Source organism: Coffea eugenioides, chromosome 4 (assembly GCF_003713205.1).
Source record: "Coffea eugenioides isolate CCC68of chromosome 4, Ceug_1.0, whole genome shotgun sequence".
In the NCBI taxonomy this organism is placed as follows: Eukaryota; Viridiplantae; Streptophyta; class Magnoliopsida; order Gentianales; family Rubiaceae; genus Coffea; species Coffea eugenioides.
This window is the reverse complement of record NC_040038.1, coordinates 3,863,336-3,882,125: the sequence shown is the minus strand read 5'-3', so window position 1 is coordinate 3,882,125 and position 18,790 is coordinate 3,863,336. Positions and strand designations below refer to the sequence as shown.

The 18,790-nt window shown below is 36.2% G+C and overlaps 2 protein-coding genes across 2 annotated transcripts; both read left to right on the top strand.

Moving 5' to 3' along the window:
• The first annotated feature begins 11,847 nt into the window (after positions 1–11,847).
• On the top strand, positions 11,848–12,954 carry LOC113767461 (dehydrogenase/reductase SDR family member FEY-like). Its single transcript, XM_027311567.1, has one exon. The coding sequence runs from the start codon at positions 11,848–11,850 to the stop codon at positions 12,952–12,954; it is 1,107 nt and encodes a 368-aa protein (XP_027167368.1).
• Positions 12,955–14,654: 1,700 nt separating this feature from the next.
• Positions 14,655–16,319, top strand: LOC113768548 (CBL-interacting serine/threonine-protein kinase 5-like). The gene has a single exon (XM_027312951.1). It carries the CDS (start codon positions 14,718–14,720, stop codon positions 16,083–16,085), a length of 1,368 nt encoding a protein of 455 aa, XP_027168752.1. The 5' UTR covers positions 14,655–14,717; the 3' UTR covers positions 16,086–16,319.
• The last annotated feature ends 2,471 nt before the right edge of the window (positions 16,320–18,790 follow it).

The window sequence follows — 18,790 nt, the reverse complement described above, 5'->3', positions numbered from 1 at the left end:
CGGAAGGAATGAAAGAAAATATAAGACTAACAATTCGGATGCATTCGGTGATATTGTAGTATATATTTATAAAAAAGGCTGGCGTTGGAGACTGCCAAGAAAAGAAAAGTAAGGTTTGGTGTCGGTCATGAAGTTGAAAAGCAAATGGGGAGATCTTGAAATTCTTTGTAATAGTCAAAGTCAAGCCCACCTTAGCAAAGGAAGAGAGAAGAAAGGAAGAAAGAGACAAGAGACAAAGTAGTACCAATCCATACCCACATTTATTTGTTTATTGATTGTTGAAGTCCTGTTTGACCCGATCCTCAGCGTCCATCTGTCCATCTATCCATCTAACATCACAAATTGATACTACTACTAAATTCGTAATAAATCGACCACTGGTTAATAATACTTTGTTGTTCTACTTCTACCGGGGAAGGTTGTGGTTGCGGACTTGGACCTTGCTTTCTTGTCACGTTTTCAAAGCATTTTCCACGTTACACATTATTTATATTTATATGCACCGAATGAAATGCTAGTTTATTTCATATACTAGTAGACAAAAAGGGCATAAATTAAGGGTTCAAGAAGATCATACACCTATTAATTATATATATTGCAGATTTTGTAAGAGTAGTTAGGATAAGTTTTGATTTCTTAAGTGAAATTTAGCATTTTTTTTCTCTAAACAGTTCCAGTAATTCGTTAATGAAATTTTGCTTTTTATTAAATAAATAAATAATAAAAAAAAGAAGAAAGGTTGTGTTTGGATTGCATTTTCCGTCTTTTTTCATGGAAAAATTACTGTAGCGATTTGATATATGTGAGGGAAAAAGGTGATAGGAAAATGTGATCACGAAAAACGACAATATTTTCCGACGGAAACAAGCAATCCAAGCATGGCCAAAATATACACAAAATTGGGCCTTAGTGCTGGCAAGTGCAGTAAAATAAATATATAGCCAGATATACAGCTAGGAAGCAAGAAAATTAAGCTGTCCTCCTCCACGCGGTTTGTCCTCTGTTTCAACGCAAGGAACATGATAGATAGATAGATAGTTCTTTAATCTTGGGTTTTGAATTACAAAAAAAAAAAGTTGTAAATAAAGTTCAAACAGGTTTGAATGTTTTGAGTGCAGTTAACAGCTGAAGAACTTGCTGACCAGAATGAAAGACTAATCAATTGTTTTCTACGGCAGTTCTTCTATACATACTACTGGTCCAGGATTTGATTTTCTGCCGCGCATCAAAGGGTAATATTTGAATGTACATGTAATTAGTGTCTTATTCGGCTATTGCTTATGTTTACAAACAAAAGTCTCGTATCAGTACGTACTTCTCGTACATGCAACCTTTTCATGTCTGAATAACCAAAAGGTTGACCTCAATTTGAAGGTCAACAACGCCTTATGTCCACCATTTAAAAAAATATATATATAAATATGTTTTATTCATTGATAAATTGGTCTAAATTTCAAGAATTGCCTTATAATGATTGTGGCGCAGTAATTTTTTATTGGAAAAAAAATATATCATGGGCCGATCGTATGACTTTTTTTAAAAAAAAAAGGAAAAAGAAAAAAATCAGATCATGACCGGATGTTGACTTTTGTAATTCATTCATTATGTTTGAGTATTCAAGATGGTAAACAAATTCCAAATTAATTAAATTTTCAAAAAACGTTTGGAAGCTAGAGATGTTAACAATAGTACTGTTTGGATTAAAGAAATTTTTTGTGTCTCCGTCGTTTCAGATACATTAGAAACCAAGAAAAGAGAAGGAAGGATTACAACAACCGCACGTCCGAGTTGTTGACAAATTCTCTGTATTAAAAATACAAAAATAAATTTTACCCGTCACCCTCCATTCCTCAACTTTTAGAGATAGTCATCTAGTGCTGCCTGCCTTTCCTTTTTATGTTCATTTTAAAAGAAACACTCAAAAGGAGTAAAAGAACTAATTACTGCATAATTAGGATACGATACTTGGAACACCTTTTTTTTTTTTTTTATAACCTTCCATTTTTCTTTATACCCTTTCCGAGTCTAACGGTTAGATTCGAGATTCGAACCCTAAATTTAACAACAGCAGCGAGTAGTAGAATACTCGGAACACTTGAATATCATCCTTGGAAGAATATCAAACCATTCCAATTTCCGGCTTTCACCAAACTTTTGCATCATGCAATGCGTCATTGCTACCTGATGAACCTACATGTATAAACTATAATCAGCTTTCCCCACATGTTTGAAGTTTGGGAACTTTAACATATTCACGTACATTTGGTTCTCTCTCTTTTTGGTGCATAAGTTTAGAGGATGCATCATGCATGTGGGTGTGGAAAAGAGGAAATGAAAATCATCAGATAGTGTAGTAACGTAAGAGAGACAAAAAAGTAACGAATCAGAAGCCAAGCAAATGCAATGAACTGTAAATACGTGTCAAAGTTGGCCGGCATGGCAACTTGAGGGGGCATCTCAAGTAAGTATTACCAATTCGACTTTCATACGTGCTGGCAACCTTCAATTAAAATCAACCATATCCACTCCTCCTCTATAGGTATTAACTACAGCTAGACAGGAATATTATATTGTTGTTTTATTCCATGGTAGTTATGTTTTCAGTTCTCCTCAAAATGTTTTACAAGACATATCCATTGCTGTTGCTGGTCAGCCCTGTCTAATTTAACAGTTGTGCAATCTGGGCAGCCCCAGAAAAGACGTAATAATGGCAAACCTGACATGGGAGGTTTTTCCATGACTTCCACCAGTTTAGCCAGCCATAATTAAGATTCCCGGCCACCAATTTCTTGGCTCTGGCAGCTGTCTTCCTCAGTCCTCTCTGTTTCTAATTGCTGGTTGCGAAGGGCGCCACATAAAAGTAAAACCACCTACTCTTTGACTCTTGCGGAGAAACCCCACAAAAGAAGAGCAGAAAGAAAGATGAAATCGACGCAGTTTACACGCTCGGAGGCAAGGCAACCTTATTATGTTAGCAGCTAGCAACCGACACGGTCTTTACACTCTGGGTGGATGGATTGCACACGGAAAAATAAAATCTGAAACTGAAAAGTGTCACTACTACCAGAAACTATTAATTGTTTGGAAAGGAATTTTCTAATAAAAAATCTCTATCTTTTTAACATATTTTTCAATTATCTTTTTACATCTCATATATCAAATCGTTGCAGTGTATTTTCTACAAAAATTTCAGAAAATTCCAATCCAAACACAACCTAAAGCACTACTGATTAAGCAAAATAGTGAACGAGGAAAAACAATATTGAATTGTGAATTATTAGAGATATTTTTACTGTAGCACTTTTTTTGATGTGATGTATGTGAGATAAAAAGGTAATTGGGAAGGTAAAAAGGTGTATTGAAAATTGTAATGATGATGTAAGCAAATAAATTTGAGGAAATAAAGCCCAATCCAAACAATAACTGCTGCTTAAGCTTTCCTTTTTGCAAATTTTGGCTTCGGTGCATGCGAACCTTACCCAATTAAATAGGGTATAATCTGTGGTAGGAAATTAATGACATTATTGTGTATTATGAAAATGGGATTTCTAATATGCAGTCTAAAAATTAGAATTTCCCCAAGAACCTTGGAAATTTGTTTTCTTTCAAAGGAATGAGAATGACCAAAGCAAAAAAGGAGGGATGGAGAGATGACAATCGAAGTATTAATCTTTTTTTTTTTTTTTTTTTGGGTTCACAAGAGCAGATTGGGATGCATGCAAACTTATTAATAGTAGTATAAATGAAATTTTACACTGACAGTTAAAGAAAGATTAAACCGTAATTGAAATCATCATTCTAAGGCAATAAATCAAGAAGCTAAGATAGAACTTTAAGTCAGTGATTTTTTTTACCTAAAAACTTCAACAAAATAGAATCTTACAAAGAGGGGGAAAAAAGAAGCCTCGATTATATTAGTGGTTCATATATTTTTTCTTTCATTTTTAAAGTCAACTTTTAAGAAATGGTACAGGAAACTTGTAGAGAGAGAGAGATATATTAGTATAAACCAACCAACTTAAAGACTAATCGAAGGGGGGTGCCGACCGGAAGTTAACCTTGGACGGCATTGGAGTGGTACGTCATAGTCCTGAGGTCAGGGCCGACAAAGGACCAATTAAGCAGAAGCCAAGTTTACAGTTTAGCCAAATAGACAGAATTGCAAATTAAAACTAAAGTGAATGTTACAAAGTCAAAAAGTCAGCCAACCTCAAGACTTCACCATGGACCATGACCACACACTTCTACGTGCGTGTATTTTGTGCGTTCATTGAACCTTTCAAATCGAAACCCAACAAAAAATTTTCTGCGTCTGTCCACATTCATGAACTGGATAAAGTGGTGGGCAGTAATGTCCATATCCAGTTAATTGCAGGACTACAGCAAAAAGAACTAGTAAATACAGTAGTAGCATTTAGAAAAAGAAGAAGAAATTGCATTGAATTCAAAAAAGTGGGGATTAGCACGTGTTTAGGACTCTTAACATTCGTTTTTTGTTTTGTACTGAGTAATAGGGAGATTAAAATGGTCGCTAGTGAGTGCAAATTGCAGCACCTGAATTTAGACCCTTTGAGTGCGAGTGGAATATTCAATCTGCGGGCCAGATTTACATGGCGGCCTACATCTATATGGCAGAGTAGAAGAACATTCCTCCTTCCTGCATGGAATTAAATTCATCTCTTCCGTCCGCATCTAAAAAATATAATTCCGTTCTCCTTTCACTCAAGTAATTCATGATGGTCATCGTACCGTGAAAAAATGGCAATCGCTTCTTTTTGTTTTCGAGAACCAAAAACCTTATCCATCTCAAAATCTGGCAACTAATGTGGACTATAGCTAGGCTTCATTTTGTTCCTTTCCAGATCATTACTAACTCTTCATTGTGTATTGTATTCCTCTCATAAGTATTAAGCCCTTAATAAGAGTGTACATATATATATATATGCACTGAGGAAGCTTATAACGTTGAGATTTCAAGAAAAGTTGGTTCAAATTTAAGTTTTCTTACCCTCACCTTGCTTAGAAAGAAAAATTATAAAAAGGGATGTACGTAAATCCTATGTACATAAAAAGGGATGTATTTTACTCCGTATGTAACTGACCTTTGCAAGATTGAACTTTTTCTCTTTTTCCTATTTTCTTGAACAATAGTACTACTGTTATCTAACTGTGATTGGTACTGGTGAATTTAAAAGGGGGTATTTATGAAATCTGCTTCCGCAAATATTTACTTGTATATTTTTGTGTCCTTGACTCTTTCGTGTGCATAACAGTAGTAGGTTTTTAGCCTCATTTTCTTGCTCCTCCAACTTTTCTTTTCATTTACATGCTCGGCTGCTTCCACTGGTCTGCGGCATGGCGTTGACCGTGAGAGACAGAGGGCTTGAATTGGAAGTTGGAAATGAAGCCAGAATTTTCCTAATCAAGGGGCTAATAAGATGTTTCATCAGACTAGAATACATTCTACATGTATATATATACACGTGTGTGTACGTACACATACTTCACAGAGACAAAACATTGGAAATGCTTGTATATCTTTAGCAGACATGAAGCAACACCAAGTAGTCCATAAACCAATTCCCTTTCTCCATAAATTATAAGAATCCTACCCAAGGCTCTATTTGTTTGACTAGAAAGTAGCGTAAGAAAGTGCGTCATGGGAAAAATGAGGTGAAGTGAGATAAAGGAAAAGGAAACTAATTTTCTCACACGTGTATAGTTAACAAGGAAATGATGCAAGAAAATATAAATAAATTCTTGTGTTTGTTCAAAACTCGTAGGAAAGTTATTCCTATTCACTTTCTAGCTAACGTTTCCTCCTCGTTCACCCTAAGTAACAGCTAGCCCAATTGCATCTGAATCTTCATTCTAGCTCTCAAGAGGGAATTTACTTAATCTGGGTATCAAGTTCTTCTCTTTTTCCTCTTGAAATGCGTGACTGTTTAAGTAATAAGTAACTGTTTAGGAACAATCTTCGTTGAAGGAAAGTCACAAATAATCTCGACGAATCACCGATCAAGCCCGTAGTTTACCGAATCTACACGAACGTAAAAGAAACCCTCCTGAATCTTGAAAAAGCTACATGTGCCTCTTCAAATCAAAGTTCACTCTAATTCCACAAAAATTAAAAAAAAAAGGATAAAGCAGAGAGAAAAGCAATCATGGCCTAATTTTTTTTTTTTTTTTTCTGTCAAGAGAGGAAACTCACACACCCGATTTGATTAGAAACACTGAGGAGGTCAGCGACTAAACGTAATCTTAGGGGGATCCAATTAAGAGTAATCATGGCCTAATTGCATCTCTACCTTTTAACCATGGATGCCCCAAAATTCAAAACAGGAGTGATTTATGATAGTGAAAGCCCATAATATACAGTGCTAGCATTCTAGAATTAGGCAGAATCCAGCTTTCAGGATTCCCACGGAGTGAGCCACTTGGGAAGAAAAACGAAGGGCGTCCAGAATTTCCATCGAGCATTAATTGGTAAACTCTCCAGGGTCTTTGGCTCTTCCATGTCTTCATCCGGATAAGACATGAAAAATGGCCACCGGTGAATTTGAAGAACACAAAACGACAAATTGCCTCCCCCCGCCCCAAGTCTTTGTGGACTCAAATCAAATTGGCTGCTAAGTGGTACCAGTCAATCGGGGCAAACAAATTCAGTAGTGTAATCTCATTTGTGGTCTTGAATTCACAAGTTATAAAATTCCCACTGCATTAACTTTAATGCTGAGAAACTCAAATTTGACACGCTTTCCCCGCGTTGCAACTCCAGCCGCTCATGTCATTTCTGCGACGGTCCAAGTCTTTCTTTATTTGCTGGTAACTCTCTCCACGTACATATGTTGTTGCATGATTGCATCCCAACAAAATCACCTACTCCTTCCTCGCATTTCATTTTTATGCCAGGAATTTTTCTTTCTGATCCAAAAAGAAAACCGACTAATTTTCTTCTTGTCTTCTTCTGCTCCTCTCCCTGTGCAAGTGGATTTGAATGCCCTGACCAAATCCTGAAAGAATCACTTCTTGACAAGATTTTGTGATTTTCAACTTAGAGCCGCAGTTTATTGTAATAGACTAATAGGCTGCCAAATCAAGACTGGCCAAATATTTGATCACTTGTTCCTGCACAGGCTTTAGGAATAACCGCATCTCTCTGGCTTACGGTATCATCATGTTTTTAACCGTCTAATCGTACGGATAATACTCGAGGCAATTTCTTATAACTAAACCGGACAACTTTAAAAGTAGTCTACTGCATGCACAGTCAAACTATACCATGCAACGAACATAGAACAAATATGGTACTAGAATACAAACGTACGAGTTTGAATCCGTAACATGGAACGCCTCAAAGAGCTTATCCAAATGTACTTTTTTACCATTTCTAGAGCTTCCCTCCTTCGTTTGTCGCTTCCTATTGTCGATCCCACGGTGGTTTTAAGAAATTGGAAAACAAGTCTGATCAAAATTCTTTCGCTTTCTATAGAAGCTTCTGCGGGCCAAACGGGAGTTGCCATTTCCACACACATGGAGTAAACAGAAACTGGGGCCATGCTAGCTTAAGATAAGACCCCTTAAACCCACATGCGGAGAACGTTGCCTTATGATAGCATGCCTGATCTCATCAACGCCCTTAATATGAATGATGATGTTCCTACAATTTGGTCAATGGTCACACAAGATTACAATAAGTCCCAATCAGATTTAATTAGGACAGACTCCCTTCGTCCCGTCAAATTTGTTTCCTTACACAATCAAGAAAAGTAATAAGTGCATTTGGATAGTCATTATTATTTGCCTCCAAATTTTTTATTAAACACAATTTTCAATACAATTTTTTATCTTTTCAATCACGTATTTATTTCATATGCATCACATCATAAAAAAGTGCTACAATAATTATTCCAAATAATCTCTTATCCAAACAAAAATATTTCAAATATTTTTTTTTTGGTAAAACACTTATAGTAACATCAATAATTGGGATCATATTAGAAACCTCCCCTAATGTTTCTCCTAATATCACTTAGCGCCTCTGAAATTTTAAAAAATCACTTACCTTCGTTCGTAACTGCACAATGACTATATTAAGCGTAACCGGATACATAATTCATATATCAAATAATGGTCTCAAAAAATTAAAGGAAAAAAAAACAAAATTCACCTTCTTCTTTTTCACCTTTCTCCAACATTTTCTCTTACTCATTTTTTTTGGATGACTAAGCAATTTTTTGTTTGTAAATACTAATACAAATTGAATTTTGTTTATCTTTTTCGTTTTATGATGACAGAGTCGGGTATGATTTTTTGTTTATTTTGAATAAATATTTATAATGATTTAGTACAACTTAAAGGTTTATACCATGGTCAGAAGAGGTTGGGGAAAAAAAATAAGGTTCACAAGAAATTTATTTTGGATATATAGAACTTAATTAGTGCTAGTGTATTTTTTTATAAATATCCTTTTTGTTTTGCAAATTTTTATTTTTATGGATTATAGCTTTACACTACAGTGGTACCACTAGATATTGTTTTTTATGTTGTGATTTTTTTTTTTGGAGTAAACAAAATGGTTTAGTTTAGGAGTATTTTATTTAGTAAGATGAGCAAAAGGGTAGTTTAGGATTTTTAAAAATTTTGTTACACAAATAACAAAAGTGAGGGAGGTAAGTGATTATTTTTAAAACCTTAGGCATACTAAGTGATATTAAGAGAAACCTCATGGGAGGTTTCTGATATTATCCCTCAATGATACTTCCAGCGACAGAAACTAACTCAAATTATTGTGCAATAGGACTTTTATTTTGAGCAAAGAAAGGCAAAATGCCATCCCACAGGCATCTTCCACAATTCCATGTCATGCTAGCGAAAAATTAATACACATTCACTTAGCCTGTAGACGAGTTATAATGAAACGTCTAAATGGAAATTATAAATTTTCTCGTTAATAACTTGAAATTATATAAGTAATGAACCATCGGGAGGATTGGATTAAACGATAAATAAAAGAGATTATAAGTAGGAGGTCTTTCATTTAAGACCTCCCACTTAATTAAAAAAAAAAAGAAGAAGTGATAGAACGTACTCATGTTATCTTGTTTCATTCTTAGTCCAACAATTACATTAATTGGGTCACCAAACTTTCAAACTGCTTGAAGAGATAATCAAACGTTTTTTTTCTTGTGGTGTCCAGTCCATTTCGTTGAACATACTCATTTTGTTTTTTGAATATTACCAAGACCTAAGACACTATTAGTAGATTCTTTGATTAAAAACAAGTTCTCAATCAATACCCACAATTCATTGCTTCATCATCTTTTTGTGCACCAATTTTCGTAGCTTTACACGGTGATAATGGTACGGCGCCGGCCCCGGTTGGTCTTCTCCTTTGTTTTTTTAGTGTGCACCATTTCCCCATATTCTATCCAAGAGAGTTGATTTAAAAATGTCATCATCCATTTGGTCTAAGCATTTAAACTGCCCATAGCATGTTGAATGCGTTAGGTGATGATTCTAATGCGTACGATTTTAATATTCGGGGCCGAAATTTGAACAGTGTATTGTTGGTTGTTGTCTGATTCTAAATTTTTGATGTATTTATTGGTTTAGTCTACGGACTGAAGAGTTGACTTGGAAAGCGCGCAGTGGCGAAAGTTGGCGCACGCTTTCTGGACGTGCGAGACACGTTTTATAGGTAGTAGAAATAGAATACCACTGTTTCAAAATACGGCACATGTAAAAATTGGTCCTCAGTTTGAAGCTACAGGTCAACCACCACCAAGGAATACTATGTACTACGGAATACGAGAAGAACAAAGTGAAATTGACTGAAAATTTGATGGGTTTCTGAATATGCCTCAGCTATTGAGAGAAAAAAACTTACAGCAAATCTGTGATGTCCTGATTTGTTTGATCATTGGTGTTGCCAAGTTTAGATGCTGGATTAAGTTCAATTGTAGATCCTAAAATGGGATGCAACCACGTTACTTGTACTAACGTTAGCAAGTTGTTAGTCATTTAATCGGGATAACTCAAGTAAATTAATTAAGAAGATCAAATTGCAATTGCTCTTTGAGTCTTGACAATGGGATATTATGGTCAAATCGCCCTTGTCGAATTGGAATTTTTTTTTTAATTAATTTTTCATATCTGTAGTATTTGTAACTTTGTATGTCTAGTACTGTAATTTTTGTCATTAATACGAACTTTATTATTTAGTGAAATTATGATGTGTTTCATGAAAAAGAAAAGAAGAAGAAAGGAATTGCACTTGTTACTGTTCCCTTCCTACCTGTTCCTTCTCCCACCATTTCTCATGGGATTTAAAGAAAAGAGACTTCGATTGCATTTTTTTGAACTAAATCATCACTGAATCAAACAGCTATCTTTGTACCCGCCGATGAAACTTCCAGAGATGAATACAAGTCAAGGTATTCAATCCCTTGACCACCTCGGTGGTGATCAACTACTCTAAAAGTAGATAGTTACATCTTTTCAGCTTACTTTTTCAATGAACTTGAACGTTTGTTAGTTTTTGGACTTTATGGAATCCAAGATGGAAGGAGTGTCGGTCCGATTGCAGTCTAATCTTAATCAGAAGAAGCCTGAGAAACGAGCTGTCTTCGGCCCTGTTGTATTCGTTGGGGAGAATCACAATGGAAAGTTCCAGGAGTGGAATACAGATCAAGGCCCATCATAATTTCTGTTCGAAGACTAGCCCATGAAAGGTTTAGGCGTTGCGAATTTCAGACTCATCTTGAATGGGCTTTTAGTCTGCAATGGTGGGAGACAGACATGTGGTCTTCCCAACTCATCATGATTCAAATCCACGGCCCAAAGAGATGGTCACACTCTGCATTTCAAATATTTTGTAGAAAAAAAATGTGACAATTGCTCAAATTGTGCGAGAAATCATGTTCTTAATGCGGAAGGAACTCATCTCTCACCTTCGAATACAAAAATCTGAGATTATGCAGTAAGCAATAACAGGTGAATGTGTTAAAACAGCCCTTCATCTCATTATGATGAAGAGCATTTCGGGGTTCAGCCCACAAGTATTCAAGAAATTGTTTTTGCCTGACCTGTGTTTCAACATTAATGGCACAGGTTTTTGCGTGCAAGAACATGAAGAATCTATACAATTTGAGGTATTAGGGGGGCGGCGAGGGCTAGATTTTGTGATCGTCATCCGTTCAAGGTATGTATCCCGTTTCATCTAAATTAGCTTGTAATACCTAGCTCCCATCTTGCCAATATATTGGCCAAAAAAAAGTACCATATATAAGATTTTTTTGCGTTGTTACATTCTTGCATTCTGTTTCCCCGGAAGAACAGAATGAAGTTGAAATGCTGAGAAAAGAAATACTCTACATTCAAACGATTATTTTCCTCTCTATACTTCCTTTTCTTTAACAAATTCCAAAATTCTAAAGAGAAACTGAAGGAATCAGATGATGAAATCTCCCACGCAACTTTATCATAGAAAATGCGTGATATTTCGGTTAAAGCATTCATTCCCGATTTCCTTCACATATATTGCTCGTTTGACCATATTCAATCTCTACATGGATCATGCATATACCTCACAGACATTGGCTCCAGAAAACGCTTATAACGTGATGATGATGTTCTTAAGCATACTCCAAATTGCAGAACAACACCAATGATTGCTGCAGATCCTCTTAATTGATTTCTTGGCACAACAATAAATGTCTCAAAAATGCCATATTCTTGAGGGGATTCTAAAGCCTTTCAGGTCTTCTGGAATTTAATTATAACTTTTACTTGAGACACAGGTGCATTTCTTGAAATAGAGAAGAAGATAGGCAGGCATAAACAGTAATGGCTGCCCCATCTTCTTCCCTGTTGAAGAAGCAAGAGAATCAGGAATTGGACTGGCTGGAATGGCTCAGAGGATGGTCTCGTTTGTTATCCGAGGGTCTCTTTCAGAAAGTCAAAGCAAAACATTTGCCCAGGAAATATCCCTTACCGCAACTCAGTGGCCTTAGTTGCATGGTTACTGGAGCCACTAGTGGTATTGGACTTGAGATAGCCAGGCAATTGGCAGAATCAGGAGCTCATGTTGTCATGGCTGTAAGAAATCCAAAAGCAGCCCATCAAATAATCGAGAAATGGAATGATAGGCAGCCTAATTCCAGGCACCTCAACGTCGATGTTATGGAAATCAATCTTCTTTCTCTAGAATCAGTAGTGAAATTTGCAGAATCATGGAATTCATCCATGAAACCGTTGCATGTTCTAATCAACAACGCAGGGATATTTTCCATGGGAGAGCCACAAAAGTTCTCAAGGGATGGATATGAAACGCATTTGCAGGTCAACCATCTTGCACCAGCATTGCTTTCCGTGCTACTTCTGCCATCCCTACAACGAGGAGCTCCAAGCAGAATCGTAAATGTGAATTCTCTCATGAATGTTGTTGGATTTGTCGATCCAAATGACATGAATTTCTTTTCTGGTAAAAGGAAATTCACAAGCTCAAGGGCTTACTCGGGTAGTAAGCTAGCACAGGTGATGTTCACCAGTATTCTTGCTAGAAATATCCCCCAAGGCATTGATGTATTGTGTGTGGAACCTGGATCTGTTCGCACAAATGTTGCAAGGGATCTCTCAAAAGTGGTGCAAATTGCTTATCAATGCATGCCATCTTTCCTTTTTGATGCTCAACAGGGGTCGAGGAGTCCTCTTTTCGCGGCCATTGATCCAGACATCCCAAAATTTTGTGGTAAGTTGAAGGCTGAAAAGTTGGCTGTGTGCGCTTACTTTTCCTATTCTTGTCGTCCCATCAAGCCTGCCAAAGCAGCATACAATGAAAAGACTAGTGATTTGGTGTGGGAGAAGACGCTAGACATGGTTGGCCTTCCTTCTGATGCTGTGGAGAAGCTCCTTGAGGGCAAAGAAATCCACTGCAGATATGGATCTCTCTGATCTGATGAATGGAACATTTGGAAGCTTTGCTCTTTTAATTTCTTTACCATCTTGGACGGGGTTAGAGATGTATGTTCATGTCCACTGGACAAAAGCAATTTACTATCTATTTTCTAATGGAATGTTTGAAAGCCCTTATTCATGAACTTAAAGTCACAAATATTTCATTGGTTCCTTTAGTAGAGCATGGAAACTATCAACAAAAAAGAATGGAAAAAAAAGGGGCATCAAATGCAATAATGGACCTGATTTTAGAATTCATCAACTAATGTTAATCTTCTTTTAGCGGTTTAACAAAGCCCATGTTATAATTTTAGGGAACAAAATGTGAGAAATCAAAAGAAAATGATTTTAATACCTACAAAAAGAAAAAAAAACAAGAATAAGAATGAAACACTAAAAATAAGCCTAAACTATATGACAGTTTAACAACGGAATATATTCTCTAACATAATAAATTGATGTTGTCTAAGACCAACATTAGAACCAAACTGGAGCCCGTAGGAACAGTTCCTGCAACATGGTGTGTGCAAAGGATTATCAGTGACCTTTCTCTTTTTTTCCCCCCCTATCTTGAATCCCTATTCTTAGCCTCCATTTGATTGTGAATTCATTTAAGAGATCCTCCCCGAGGAAACAAACTTGCAGCACCTAATAAACATATATATATATATATATTACAGTTTATACATCTCCATTTTTTCTAGGACTGAACTTCTATACCTTATAACAGAACTGCTCCACGGTTTTTTTTTTTTTTTTTTTGTGAAATACCTTATAAGTCATAAAATGATACTAGTAATAAGTGGCTTCCTCAAAAGAAAATTCGTACATTAGCTGACTCCAGAAAAGATCAAAAGCACAAGTCTTGTCACTAAGAATATATACCATGGTCTTCAATTAACACTAACCACTTGAAGTTTTTTTTTTTTTTTTTTTAATTTCTAATTTTCAATTTTAGCTTAGATCCCACCATTTATCACTTGAACACAAAACAGACACTCCACATACACAAAATAATTCAAGAAGAATATGGCTCCAATGGTGACCAAACACAGACCCATAAACCTAAAGCTCGAATAAATTGTCTTTTTATTCTTATTTAAGTGGCCAATTCTTACATAAACCCTCTTCATGAAAGATCAACATCAGGATAATCCTTTTCGCAATTCACTCTTCTAATGCATTGTCTCTCTCTCTCCAATAGACCAAGTTGATTCGGCATTCCTCTTCAATTACTTAATTTTTTTCCCCTTAATAAACCATTGTATTCATTTTTCAATCAAATAGTTTAGGTCCCACCAATTAATCACTTAAGCATAAAAGAATAATAACAAAACCACACATAGAATCCAGCACGAATGGTAAACCCACAAGACCTAAAAGGAAAAGTAAGTTGTTTTTGTGAAATTGTTAATTGAAATGGTTTATAATTCTTTATTTCCCTGTCAACAGAACATCCCAAGTTTTCCACTTGTCCCATTTTTAGTGGGACAAATTTCCACATAATAATGTTTGTAGATATTTCTATCATTCTATTTCTATGGGCTTGCCGCCCTCTCCAGTCCTTCCACCCCCTCTGCCTTTGCCCCAACGCCAAAAATACCAAAACCATGTCCTCCTGTCACTACTAAACAACCCCCTCACTGGAACCCAAAGGAAAAGGAAAAAAAAAAAAAAAAGACAAACCTCTTTTATTCACTCCTTCAAGCAAGCAGCCCATATAAGGAGGCCCTTCAGCATCTTCCTCCAGGCGTTCATCAATGGAGGTCCAATCAGAAAAGTCGTTATCCGAAACCTACGGCCTCATCAATGGCAACAGAAACATCATTTTTGGCAAGTACGAGATGGGCAGGCTGTTAGGCCAAGGCACCTTTGCCAAGGTTTACTATGGTAGAAACCTCAACACTTCCGAGAGCGTTGCTATTAAAGTAATCAACAAAGATCACGTCAAGAAAGACAGCATGATGGAGCAGATCAAGCGAGAAATCTCGGTAATGCGTCTGGTTCGACACCCCAACGTGGTGGAGATCAAAGAAGTCATGGCTACAAAGCAGAAAATCTTTTTCATCATCGAATATGTCAGAGGCGGTGAGCTTTTCGCCAAAATCGCTAAAGGGAAGCTCAAAGAAGAGGTGGCAAGAAAATATTTTCAGCAATTAATTAGTGCTGTGGATTTTTGCCACAGTCGCGGGGTTTCGCACAGGGACCTGAAACCGGAAAATTTGCTTCTGGACGATGATGGGAATCTGAAAATTTCGGATTTCGGGCTTTCTGCTTTGCCTGAGCATTTGAGAAATGATGGGATGTTGCACACTCAATGCGGCACCCCTGCTTACGTTGCGCCGGAGGTACTGAGGAAGAAAGGCTATGATGGTGCAAAAGCTGATATTTGGTCGTGTGGGGTTATCTTGTATGCTCTGCTAGCCGGGTGTTTACCATTTCGGGATGAAAATGTCGTGAAGATGTACAGGAAGGTTTTCAAGGCCCAGTTTGAGATCCCACCTTGGTTTTCAAGTGATGCAAGGAGGTTGGTTACAAAGCTTCTAGTTGCCGATCCGGAGAAAAGGATTTCAATTCCAGCAATCATGAGAGTCCCCTGGTTCCTCAAGGGATTCACCAGGCCAACTGCCTTTACAATCCAAGAACCGGGTCAAGACAATCTTGACCAGAAGGACGACGTCAACATAGAAGCAAATTTGGTAAAAACGAAATCATCGCCGCCTTTTTATAATGCATTTGAGTTCATATCATCAATGTCATCAGGATTTGATCTATCTAGTCTATTTGAGAACAAAAGAAAATCAGGTTCACTTTTCACATCCAAGAGCTCTGCTTCAGTGATCATGGGAAAGTTGGAGTCACTGGCCAAGAAGCTCAACTACAAAATTGTTGGTGCCAAGGAATTCACCTTGAAGATGCAAGGGGTTTCCGAGGGCCGAAAAGGGAATTTAACGGTAAAGGCCGAGGTGTTCGAGGTGGCGCCGGAGGTGGCCGTGGTTGAGTTTTCTAAGTCCGCTGGTGACACACTAGAGTATAAGAAATTTTGTGATGAGGATGTTAGGCCTGCCCTCAAGGACATTGTATGGAGTTGGCAAGGTGAGAGTAATTGCCAAGACCAACCTCACTAATGCTAGTTCTTGGAAAGCTATTGTCTGCATGGGCATTGGGTTAGATTTGATAAGTTCCTCCCTTGCAGCCGTTTTTGCATGCCTTTTGTTTTGCCAATTTTGTATGGACATGCTGTGATGCAGTAGTAGTGTCGATATTTTGTGCTTGTAAATGATGTTAGTTCAATTTCAATTTTGTGTTTGGATGATTGTGCTATGGGAATGTATATAGCATTGTCAAAGCAAGTTCTTGATACAAGCAATTAAGCTAAATTCAGAGTTCGAACTTAAGTTCGAGCATATGATTGTTATTTGACTTGGGTATACACCTATTCAGAAGTCAGAATGGAGTTTGAAAGAATTTTGGCTCCCCAACCAAGTTTTCATGGCAACACAAATGTCGTATTGACGAATCCCTCAACTTTTATTTTAGTTTAGATTATCTTTCCATTATGGGTGGTTTGTGCAGTTGAGCGATGGCTGTGCAGTTGGAAAAGGGTTTCTGGGACAGGGTATGACGAGGTTCTGTAGTCAACATCTACTTTGGTGGGGTTGCTATGTGTCGGAATCAAAATAATTCTCGAGGGCTTGATGTAGACTGTAGTTGAAGTGGAACCACACACTATTTTTACCCGGTAAGAAAAAGGTTTCTGGCCTAAGCCGACCCTGAAATGGCAAATTAAAGCCTAAAGGGCTCCGTGGCACCTGGAATTACTAGGGTTGACAATGGATTGAAACGGGACCGGATCTGACCTACATTCCGGGTCCGAATCAGGCAACGAATCCATTTATTTTTCGGTTTTATCTACCTTTTGTACCCTCATATTTTGTATTTTGCTGTGTACTCAAAGTATGCTTCTAAAATACTTAGTTACAAAAGTGGTATACAAAATTTTCAAACTAGAAAAGCACAAGGGATTATACGTGTTAAGATCAAAATGTGACCTAAAGTGAAACAAAATATATCATAATTCGTAATGCATAAGGGACCAAATGTGCAAGGGATAAGACACTAAAATGAGATTATTTCGGAAATGAGAGGATTAAATTTTTTTTAAAAATGTCCTTTTATTGGAATTACTTATGCCAAACAAATATTGAAAAGCAAAATAATTGTATTCGAGTAAGGGAGGCATAAGCATACGCTAAGAATAGTAGTTAGGGCTTCAATAGACGAAGAAAAAAGAATGGTGCTTAGGCAATACACTTGAGCTTTAGGTCAAAAAAATTATAGCTAATTATATTTGACCATTGTCCTTATTCTTTTGCACATTATTTTTGTTGCTATTTTTCTAGTACTTTGTCTATTTCTTTAAACCTCGGTCTTAGTGAAATGAAATTGGATAAAAGCCGGTGAAGACACTAATATCAAACTAAAATAAGTACTACACTAAAATCTCTATAAATTAATATTCAGAAAATTAATAATCTCAATTAAATAATAGTAATTTTTTCTGATCGTAATTTGGGCTAACGAGTTAAATTAATAATTTTGATAAAATGATAAGATAATAAATTTATTTTTGAAAACCTTGCATAACCCTTTGGTCCTGTCCATATTATATATTAATAATTCACTAAAATTACATATAATGTTTTTCCTAAAATATGAGTATACTATTTATTTATGAATGCTTTTTAGATGGAGAGTCATAGTTTAACAAATAATGAGACAGTTAATTAAGAAGACTTTGTCTGTGTTTGTTATAAGAAGACTTGCATATCATTTATATACGTTATATTGTTATTGTTAATTTAATTCATTGTATGCATTTAATAAAATGAAGGTGGACACCTACCATTTAATATTCTCAAGACTTTTTGACCGCTTGATCATAGAAAAATGATATCAATGACATATATATATTGAAGACATTAATAGAATTAAATTATACTTGTAAATCAAGTAGACGTGGATTGACTTATATTTCTTAAACTTTTAGCATCGTTTTATTAAAAGAATAATTTATATTTTTATAAAATAAAATAAAACTTTAGTTGATTAAGCGGGTGTTTCTTTAAGTTGTAAGTACACTCAATAAATTAATAAATTATCAGTTTATTGATTAATTAATAAAGAGAATTTGTATGGTTCCAAGATTATTAATTTACAGAGGTTTTCGTGTAGATCAGATGTTCTCTTTCTTTATCCTATCTTAGATATTTGTTCTCTGGAAGTTTGAGAGTAATTGAGACAAAGTAACAGACAAAGACGTACGTTGCTTATAATCATAACGAGATATCTTTGTATAGTATAAAATATGGAAAGAACGTGACTAATCTTTAGTAGTAGCTGCTGAGAACTGAGAACTATATATTTTTCCATTAGTTACACAGGATAGCAAGCACTTCATTTTTGTTGCAGATTACATAACTTGTCTGATGCAGAATTTTGCCAACGAAAGAAAAAAAGAAACGGAAGAAAGAGAAGAAGGTACCTGCTTTCTGATTTTACTCTATACTGGACCCATGCATACCACAAATATGAGTCCCAACACGCAATCGCTTAATAGCTAGGGACATTACTATTACGTCCTTATTTTGACGGTAAAATAGCTAGTCCTTTATCCCATTTTCCTGTTGTAGGACCTGAAATTTTCTGCTGAACGGGAAAAAGTAAAATGAAAAAAGTTGAAAAACAACAATATATATAGTCACATTTCTCAACAGAATTTAGTGTCTTATTTGTTCTACAAGTCTCATGATCTCATCAGTCGTGAAGGTCA

Bases quoted from the DNA above. Each gene is read 5' to 3' on its own strand.
- LOC113767461 (XM_027311567.1), top strand. From the start codon at position 11,848: ATGGCTGCCCCATCTTCTTCCCTGTTGAAGAAGCAAGAGAATCAGGAA.
- LOC113768548 (XM_027312951.1), top strand. From the start codon at position 14,718: ATGGAGGTCCAATCAGAAAAGTCGTTATCCGAAACCTACGGCCTCATC.